This window comes from Cariama cristata, unplaced genomic scaffold (genome assembly GCF_000690535.1).
Source record: "Cariama cristata isolate BGI_N322 unplaced genomic scaffold, ASM69053v1 scaffold39438, whole genome shotgun sequence".
NCBI lineage: Eukaryota > Metazoa > Chordata > Aves > Cariamiformes > Cariamidae > Cariama > Cariama cristata.
In genome coordinates, this window is record NW_009633550.1 from 1 (window position 1) to 10,643 (window position 10,643).

General features: G+C 48.7%; 1 protein-coding gene across 1 annotated transcript; it reads right to left on the reverse strand.

The window, feature by feature from the left end:
* Positions 1-2,388: 2,388 nt before the first annotated feature.
* PDIA3 (protein disulfide isomerase family A, member 3) lies at positions 2,389-9,793 on the reverse strand (the record flags this gene model as incomplete). The annotated part of the gene is made up of 11 exons (XM_009706793.1): positions 2,389-2,796; positions 3,082-3,139; positions 3,664-3,743; positions 4,479-4,607; positions 5,496-5,604; positions 6,145-6,327; positions 6,875-7,000; positions 7,484-7,600; positions 8,091-8,220; positions 9,123-9,230; positions 9,676-9,793. Coding segments are annotated over 11 exons (1,278 nt in total), but the record flags the coding sequence as incomplete, so codon positions are not given.
* Positions 9,794-10,643: the final 850 nt, after the last annotated feature.

Sequence of the window (10,643 nt, forward strand, 5' to 3'; positions counted from 1 at the left end):
CTCGTGCCCCGGGAGCCAGGACCGCAGACCCTTGGCCCTGTCCTTCCCGGTGCCTCTGCAGCAGCCGCCAGAGCACGACTCCCCTCAGGCCACCGGCAGAAACCTTCTGGGGGTGGTGGGTGCTCCTGGGCTCCGGCAGCAGAAATCCCCCAGGTGGGTGTAGGGAGCCCAGTTCAGTGTAGCTGCTTCCTGAAGGCATCAGGCTCTGCACCTCCTTCCCAGCAAAGCCTCCCTCGCCCCACAGCCCAGCTGCTCCAGGGCGCTGGGCTCTGCCCCTGCCTTGTGTCCCGGCCACCCCTGCGCATGGTGCACAGCCCCGGGCTAGCATCTCCTCCTCAGCAGAGATCCCGGAGCACCTGGGGTAAGAGAGCTGGGCTCTGGCTGCCACAGGGCTACCCTGTTGCTTCGTGTAACTTGGCCCAGCCCCACAGCTGAGACGAGCTGCCTGCCTCGCCACACACGGCCGCAGCCCTGCATGCTCCCTGCCCTCCCACCAAGGGCCTCGGCAAGATGTCACAGCACTGCCGGCCCCCCGCCCCAAGGGCAAGGGCTTTGCTCTGCTGCCGGGGTCTTGTGGAGGGAGAGGAGGAGGAGACCTCGGCTGCAGAGGGGAGGCAGAGCCAGGCACTTGGAGACCCTTTGCTGAGGCCTGAGCCAACCCTCTTGGATGCATTACTTAAACCTTTGGGTGGTGGCTACCCTCTCAGGAGGCTGAGCCAGCTTTCCATGCAGGTCTCTTGACGAAAGGAAGGCCTGTGTCAAGCACATTTGCCAAGTTAACCTACAAATCCTTCCTCAGATGTCTGTTTCTCCTCTACCACAGCCTCGTTAGCTTCAGTTCAATTGCAGCACGCAGTAAGGTATACCGGGGCTGCCCTCAGCACCCCCCAGCACAATGCCCTTCCTCACATCCATTGCCCCTCTTGCCAGAGAGCTTCACCAAGCCTGGGCCTACTTCACCCCTGCTGGGTCGGGCACCCGCACCGATGCTTGCCAAACATGCTGAAGAACTCGACTCCTGCTTAGTGCCCAGCTACCACCAGATCTGGTCGCAGATTAAGGAGCAAAGCAAGGATCAGAAAAGCTTCCCCTGGCTCTCCTGCGCCTGACACAGGGCAGTACCCTGTCCATTAAGGAAGCAGTGCTCCAGCTTGGTTCTACAGAAGGTAGTTGTCAGCAGTCAGAAGGAGAGCCTGTTGTACTCCTCCGTTCCTTGCACTAGCGTCTGAAGTCTGCAGCCAGCTGCAGGGGTCCTGCCCCCCTGAGGTGCAAGGACCACTCAATGTCACACATGTACTCGTGCTCCAGGGTGCCCCGATGTCTACTCTGGGACACAGAGCATCTGCTAGCCAGCCGGAGAGTACAGAAGGTAGAGGTGGTTTAAGATACTGATGCAGCTGGGGAAGAAATTCTTGTACTGCACAGCTGGTGTAGAGAGAGAACCATGTACTAAGTGTTGTATGATCTACTGTACCTGGAGAACTCCAGCAGCAATAAATAATCAGTACACAGCCTTTGGAATTGTGGGGGAAGAATCCACAGAGAAAGCAAGCACTGCCTCTTACTATGGTAACTGCTGCAACACAGCAGTGCCTTGTGAGTCTGCTGATCCTCACTTCACCTCAGAGTGCCAGGGCAACAGCTCATCTCTGTTCACCCACCGTCTCACTCCTGACCTTCCCAGTCAGCACATTCTGGGCCAAAAGAAGTTAGGACTGCCTGTACCCTGAGATGGTCAGTCACACCCTCCACCATCTGACTGCAGTGTAGGATCCTATTCCTCTCCCTCCTGAAGAGAAAGCTACAGCTACTAGCCTGCTTTCTACCAAGAGAAGTAATGATAATTAAATGGTCTTAACTGTTCTAACAACACACAAGCCACAGACAAGCCTACTGGCTGTGAGAAAAATCCTCAGCACTGGCCCTACCTATGTTTGGGCAGAGTATGTACTTGGTAGCACTCCTCCCCTACTCTCGACTACTTCTGCTCATTTACTGCTGCCGCTTGTATGCTGTTCAGCAAGCGCTATGCCAGACTGCTCTGTAGGCCTGCACTTGTCTAGATCCAACAGTTGCATTAAGTACTACATACCTCTAAACTTGCTGAGGCAGCATGCAGACAGCAAAAGCATTTGTGAACAGAGTCCCTAAGCCCAAAATCTGTGTAAATGTGGCACCTGAGGCACAGCACGTTGGGACAGTGGCTGCTACGACATTCTGGAAGGACTCTTGTTAGCTGAGGAACGAGAACAGGCTGAAGGCCGAGCTTAGTATTTAGAAACAGACTTCTAAAGGCTCACTGAAGGAAACCAGACAGTAGGAAGTTGCTGTCTACGAAGAGCAGGATCCTGGTGTTAGGTTTGACAGGTCTCCATAGGAGAGGGACGCTTGGTCTTAAGGGGGTCATTTTTATTGTTTTACTTCTCCAAATGTACAAAAAAAATTAGAAAATAACCCTACCCCCACCCCCTCCCAAACCACAAAACATACCAGTCTGGGAGCCCCACAACAGTGCAGCTAAGAGATGGCAGGAAATTAAACAGAACTAGATACAGCAGCTGGGTCCCCTCAGCCCACATGGTCACTGGCTCTCCACAACCCAGAACTGGCCCCAGCCTGCCCAGTGCTTCCCCGATTCACACAGAGCTCATCCTGACAAGATGGCGAGTGGGTACTTTACAAATCCTCCTTCACCTTCTTCTTGGATTTCTTGGTTTTATCTTCCTCCTGCAGCACAGGAGTGTTGGTTGCCTCCCGCTTCAAGTAGCTAATGAAGTCACTCACTTCTCTGCCACCCTGCAGAAAGCACAAGACAGTAAGGCAGTGCCTGTACTCCCTCTGGGCTTCCCCTTTGCTGGAGGGGGAGTTCATGGCCACGCAGGAGACCAAAGCGACAGCAAGCAGAGCTCTCCCCACGGGTCTGCAGCATGCAGCAGAACATTCCCAGCAGGAACCACTGGGTGCCTTCCCAGGGAAAGGGGACAGAATGCCACCCACAACTCCAGAGAGGCTTGGCATTATTTGGACACCTGAATGCTACTTCACTTCTTTACAAGGCAGCAAGAGCAGCAAAATACTCACCTCATACTTCTTTGGACTCTGCTTCTTGCCAGCGGGAGCAAAATAGATAGTGGGGAAGCTGGGGGGAAAGAAGAGACATCCGAGCTCCTAACGTGCTTTGTTTTCTTTCAGACCAGCAGGCTAGCCCTCGCTGAAGCGACTCGCACCCTGCGTTCCCCTGGTTTAATACGGTAACAGCTTCAGCAGGTCTTAAGCCAGCAGGTGCGGACTCAAAAAGGCTGGCCATGTCCACAGAGTTGGCTAAGCTCAACTACGTCCAAATTTGCTAGCTAAAACGTTTTCAGAAAAGCAAGCCCAGCATTGTTTTTATGCTGCCAAGAACAGAATCACAGCAGATTCAAAAGCAAGACAGGCCTCCAGGAATAGCCAGGAGGCCAGAATCCCAGAGAAGCAAGGCAGATGAATGTCCTTTGTTTTCACTCCTGCTTTCTTCACACTAAGCAAACGCCTAGCAATTGCATGCCAATCACCCCCACCCATCCTCCCTGTGAGACTCTTTCAGCTCTTCTGTTGCGGTTGCTCGTCAGAGACAGAAGCCTGAACACATCCACTGACACGGTGGTATAACGACAACAGACCTACCCTCTGACTTCATATGGAGAAGGCACATCATTGGCTGTAGCATCCATTTTGGCAACGATGATATTGGGGTCTTTACTGAGCTGTTGATAGAAAGAGCTTATTAGTAACCAATCCATAGTAGTTAACACCAGGAACTCACGGATCAACATCATCTAAGGTAGCGATGTCAGAGGACAGTGCACACGGTGTGCTAAAAGGTGAGCAAATTTCTTCTGAGCAGTTTACTTCTGCCTCAACCGGGGCACAGGGAACAAAGTCCCTCCTCAGCCAGCTGTATACAGCACACATCTCCCAGGGGTACCTGCTGAATCGGTCTGGTGTTAACTTCTGGAGAATGCCTACCCCAGAGCAACTGCTTACCTTCCATCTCAGAAAGTGAGCTGTGAGGATATGCCGTGCTCAGGAAGGAGTGCCTGACAGTCAAATAGCAAAAGGCTGGTCAGATCTGGGAGAACAGATTTATTTACGCCACTTGTGAAACTGTGCAGGGCACTGTTACCCTTCACCGGATGGGAGACGATAATCATGCAGAGGGAAAAGACCCAAAAAGGAACTTTGGCAGTTGAGGCTAGTCACTGAATCAGGGAACATTTATATGCCACAGCAAAGGGCGCAGGCTAAACCTACTAGCATGGCTGCTACCACACTGCAGATCCAGCTAATGTACTTCTGCACTCACAGGAGATGCCAAAACTCAGAGTCTTCGAGAAGGCACAATTATGCCCCGTTATCATAAAGGCTAGACAGACAGAACCTGCAGGACTGTTTAGCGCTGAAAATTCTAGTTTGCATTTGCAAGAGGGTCCCAGACTTACCTTCTCCCCCAATTCTTTGTATTTGGGCTCCAGATTCTTGCAATGGCCGCACCAGGGTGCGTAAAACTCTATCAGGACATCTTTGTCTTCTGCATTAACAATTTCATCAAAGTTCTCAGCGACCACCACCTGATAATGTTTGATCATACAAGTTAGTTTTTTCTAAGTCAAGAGTGAGGCTGTAACACAACATGCTCCATTCACTCTGCTCAAGAAAGCCTGGCCCTCCTACAGGAAGAGTCATGCTGCACCTACACAGGAGGCAGCAAAATGACCAAACACACAACTCTTCACCAAGCTGTAACATCCTCAGCTTGCAGGTAAAAAACCTGTCATATGGTGTCAGCACTACCTGCAAGTGAGGTTTGCATCTGGTATCCTCGCAGGAGGAGGACAAAATAATTTCTTTTTAACCCCAGCAAGTTCCAGGCTGAGGAATCAGTCTAGCAAGACTGGCTGAGGCCATCCCCATCCACACAAAAACTAGCAGTGACTTCCACTCCCTTCTAAGACCCTCATCATAAAGCCAGGCCATGGAACACTTCATTCAGGGCAGAATTTACCAAGAGGGATGAACGGCAGGAGTTACACCACACCCCCCCACAGTGGTGAGATGAACATACAACTCCTTAGAAATAGTGCAGTCACAACCAACTTGAAGGCCATGCCATGAGGGAGCACAAGCCAAGACAGCAGGCCTTTGCACAATCCCTGTAAATCTGGGTGATCCTGCACTTTTAGAGCACATCACCAGCATGCTCAACCAGCAGCTACTATGCTGGTTGAGCATGCTGGTGGAATCAAAACTGCAAGCTGCATTTCTCCCTTGGCTTAGAAAACTGCAGTGCAACAAGGGAGTGAATTCGTCTCCCATCTGTCACAGCAGAGGTTTCTCAAGATGCCACAACACAGCACTTGCAGCATGGGATACTGGCATATGAGTAGAAGCTGCTGCTGGTGAACAGTATTTCTACATCCACTGGTAGGAGCTGCTGCTATGGTTGATGCGGCGCTCACCTTCACGGGGCCATCATTGCTTTCAGGGACAGGCTCCGATTTCAGATACTTTTTCAAGTTTCCATCGAAGTAATCTTGCAGGAATCTCTCCAGAGCCTTTCCATCACGGCTGAAAATGAAGTGACATTTTACAGCCATCATCACACACACAGGATGAGAGGGGAAAACTTTCAAGGCTGATTTAAGCTCCTTCCACCCACAGAACAGATGCCACCTGCATCTCCAAGAGCAGCAGTCTGGGGCTGGCTTAGAAGACCCCAGAACAAGTGCAAAGATGCCCTTAAGAGTTGACAGGAGGCTGGACACACATCCCATTCAAAGTTTTAGGACTTACAGCACCCTTGAGTTACTTTTTTCAACAAGAAAAGTACAACTACTTCCTCTGCCCTTTAATGCATCTTAGTTCCTAACCAGACACTTAAATATCGTGAATTAAATTCTCCACCACTGTATAAAAGGAGGGGCTGCAAGCTCTCTAGAGGGCAGGAAAACACAGGAGTAGGTGCCATTTTAACCCAGCAATCATTTCTTCCAGCTGGAACATCCAGCTTTCCTGTTTCCTCCAAGCTAATGAAGTATGATCTAGTCAGAGACTGCCAGACCAAAGTCTATCAAGTGAGAGGTAACACCACTAACTTCAAAAACTTACGAGAATTCTTCCTGCATGACGTATTTATCTCCTTTAGCTGTTCTGATGGCAACAACTGGAGCCTCACCCACACTGCTGTCTAGACCAAACTCTGAAAGCTCATGGCCAAAGGTTTTCCGACTAGCAACAGCAAAAGACAGTTTGTGGCCAGCATCTAAGAACTTCTTTGCAATCATCATAACTCTGAGGGGAAAACAAACAAACAAAAAAAGCCACAAAACATTATTCATTGGAGTATTTTCTTCCACATGACGTAACAACCTTCAAGTTGGAGTGCACACTGGACAAGGAATTCAATGGCATGATGTGTTCTGCACAGGCAAGTCCTATAGAAATGGTGTTGAGAAGCAGAGGAGTAAGCTTGTGTCTGCTGTGAATGAGGCCTGTGCAAATGTCCTCCACCTCTCTCAGCATGACCACCAGGGTCTCAGGCACTGGGGAATACAAAGGATAGAATCCCACACAATACCAGTAAGGAAGTTTGTGTTTAAGGTCTAAGGGCTAGGGATCCAAAAGCAAGCAGGTGAGGTTTCAAAGGATATGCACATTGCATGCTTTGGGCTCTACAGGCAGCAGCCAGCCCAATAGTTCCGACTAGAAACTCAGTTGGAAGCTTTCTGGGAGAGAATTCACATAGGAGCAATAGGAAAAATTTTGTCAACTGAGCTATGGAACAGCACCGATGCAGGGAACAAGTGAGAGAGGCCAATTAACTCCCGCTGCTGCATACCTGTTGCGCCAGTAATTGGAGCCCTTTGCGTTCTTCTCATAGTCCACATCATAGTATGCCACCAACAAGTCCTTTCCCTGGATCAAGTCTTTGTTGTCTTCAGTCATGTGTGGGCAGATGCCAAAGCTATCAACGAGACAGACATTAGGAGTTTCAGTTTCACTGCCCAGAACCCACCACCTCCCAGGAATGGGCTTGATGCAGCACACTCTTGTTTCCCATCCAAGAACTTAAATGCCAGTAATCAGTAAGGCCTAAGTAAGATACACTTTGCTCATTCACCTACCACATTATTCTAAGTCAAATCTCCATCTCTAGCCACAACGTCAGTGGCTACATCTGACCTAAATAAGGCCAAAGCTGGCATACTTCTCAGGAAGTTCACAGTTTTTAAACAGAAGTGTGGTTGTTAGAATACGGAGAGTAAATACCCACAGCCATGCCAGGATTTCCAGAAGTGGTCCCCAAAGGAGACAGTGCAGGCAAGACAGCTCTTTTGGACACTAAGCAGGAAGTGGCAGCAGCACCAGTTAGAGAAAACAAGTTCTGACACAGGGCTGAATCCAACTGGGGCCACTCTATGACACTCTCTGGTGAGGAATCACTCACATGTTCTCCTGGATGAATTTCTTGATCTTTCCACTGGTGATTTTGTCTTCTGTGTACTTGATGGAGCTGTCCTCAAACTTGTTCGTCAGGCGTGGAGGACGGAATAAGATTATACCCCTGAGGGGAGAAAGGTATCATGAATTATTTTAAAGTATCCCTGGATTTCCAAGGATGGCAGCTAGATGAGGCAAGAACCCAATCTCCAGCAACTACCCATGTTCAGTGTTCACAGCTTCAGGATCGTCGAGTTTCTTGGTGGCACTACTGCATTAGATCCACCTGCCAGACCCTACTCCATTATTCAGACAGGCCACAGTGAGAAAAAAGAAATCCCCACCATAACAAGCAACAAGGAAGCAAAATGCCTCTGTCGAGATACTTCCCATCCAGAGGCAGACACCAACCCTCCAGAGCCTGCAACCATTTATACCTTTCCATCTCAATTCCAAAGAGATTTAAAAAAAAAAAAAAAAAAAAAGCCACTGGCAGTAGAGGAAGAAACAAGACCTTAAGCTATGTTCAGAAAGTGAATCCAGTTAACAACTGGACTCCATGAATTTGTTCCAAATGTCCCAATAACTAGAAATCTTTGTGTTAAATAACTTACTCCCCATCTTCCTCATACTTCTGCACCAACTGGTCCTCACTGGTGTGTGCAAAACGGTAGTTATCTCTTAGGTTGTTGGCAGCTTTCATGAATTCTGAGTAAGCATCACCAGATGCATCTCCAAAGAAGCCTGCAGCAGAAAGACAGATGGTGACCCCAAACCAACTCAGCAGTAGTCACTGTGCAGCTCTCATCATTTATTCCTACACTGAAAGATCACTTCTGAATCAAGTCTTCCAATGCATGTTCAGGCCTTCGTCTTTGACAGCTTCTCTCCCATTTTTTTGGGCCTTTCTATACTCCCTCCCTTCCACCAGCAGAAAGTTACTCAAGAGTCTGCCCAGCTTAGTTAGCAAAAATGCAGTTGTCCTCTGAGCACTAAGATAGCTGTTTGTAACCACGTGACACTACTAGTGATAACAACTGCCAACGGTACTTAATAAAAGTAACTTTGGGAATGCTGATCAACACTCATCCAGCTACGTTCGTAAGATTGCACCTGATCTGCACAAAGGAAAGCTGCTACGACCACTTGTAAACCATGGTCAAATCATATGACGTTGAGAGTCTACCAGTGTCACGAGATAGCACCCAAATGTAGCTATCTTTCTAGCTATCCAAAGCTACCTGTTGTCAGCCAGCTAAGAGAGCAACACGCTTTAAAAAAGGTACACTGGTGCCAGCAGGTCTGACAGTCAAAGAACCACCGGGCGGGAGAAAGTTGGAAAGGATCCTCAGAGATCATCGAGTCCAACCTCCTCCTCAAAGCAGGACCAGCTTCAAAGTCAGATCAGGTTGCTCAGAGCTTTGTCCAACTGAGTTTTGAAAACCTGAGTGTTTCAAAATCCCTCTGGGCACACATTCCAGTGCTTTACCATTCTCGTTAGAAAAACTTTTTTTTCCTCACGTCCAGCTGCAATTTCTCTTGCTACAGCTTGTGATACTGCTTCTTATCCTTTCACGGTATGTTCCCCAAGACATCTCCCAGAGCTGAGCATCCACTCATTCCAGTGCTGCATTGAATCTACTCACCTACTACAGAAGCATCTTTATCACCGATGAATTTCTCAAAATCAGCCACAGAACCGAGAGCCACAGAAGCAGGTCCCGCCTGTTTCTTGAGATGACTGACAATCCCATCTTAAAAGAAAAGTTAAATGATTAAAGCGATTGATAGAAAGTCCTACAAGACATTCTTCAAGCTTCCCAAAGCAAAAGTTGGATTCTGCAGAACTCATAAATCTCTCCCATATAATAAATATGAAGTGAATTGAAGAAGTGCTATCACCAACTTCATATAGGAACTTTCTAGCATTTTCCAGATACTGCCCACCAATCAAGGTAACAGAAGTTAAAGATAATGTGGAAACCTTCACCTTTAAAAGAGAGTTTAAGGGATAATAAGCATCCAGGGCCCCGCTAGCACAAAGAGTTCTGGAAAGGGCAAGGGGGGGGGCGTGTGTGTAGGTGGGAACCTTCTTTATATCTCTCAACACACGTAACATCCCTGACACAAGTCTATTACACGTGGGTCTGCCTTCCAGCACCATTTTGGCAGGCCAGATGCTTGCTGATGAGCTCTTACCTGCTGTCCTGGGCCCATCATAGGTTCCTGCCTCTTCTCCATCTCGAAAAATCTTTAAGGTGGGATATCCACTGACTCCATACTTATTACAGGTGTTTGAGTTTGCTGTACAGTCAACCTAAAGAAAGAGAAACATTGCTACTCAGTGACCTAGCTACCTGTACGCACAAAGGAAAGCGGCTTTGCCATTCCCCACATTACCACATATAAAGCCTCGAGGGTCTGAAAGCTCTTGTGTGTCTTTAACCAAGGCTGGATTCCTTTCACATAAAGTGTAAGGATCTGCAAAGCATCTACAAGACCAAAAGCTGGAGAGTCAAGACTGGGGAAGGAGGTAGCATGGATGTAACGACAGGCCCAGAAAGACATTTGAGGAAACACTGGAAAGATTAAGTAGCTCTGAGTTTGGCCAGACTACACACACAAAAATATTAGAAAGAGTAGATTCTTGCAATCAATGACAGGCTTAACAGGAATCAACTCTTCTCAGTGCCTTATCAGTCCTAAAGTTCCTACAACGCCTGAAGAAAACAGGCTAATCCCAACTGACAAGGAGACCGTGGCATTGAGCCCATGCCACTTCCCAGAAAGGAAGAGGAAGACCCTGATTTGAGAAAATCATGTACGTTTTCCAGGAGAAAAGCAGGCTCTTGGACAACAACCCTTACTCTAGAAGTCAAGGGACAAGACGATGAAGTACAGTACTACGCTAGTTCTCAAACTATATCACACAGCTCAAAGGCAGCTTCTTCCTCCTGGCTGGGGCGAGCCCTCTTATACGCACTCGCGCACACCCATTTTATGCTCCGCACGCCACCTGAGTGGCAGCAGCCCTCGCAGGGTTCAGCTTCCAGATCGTTCCCTCGTGTCTCCATCTTCAAAGAGACGAAGCCCGTCAGAGCTCTAAAGAGCCTCGAAAAGGCCCGACGGGCACCCCGGCAGGCGCTGTTAGCCGACTGCAACGGCAA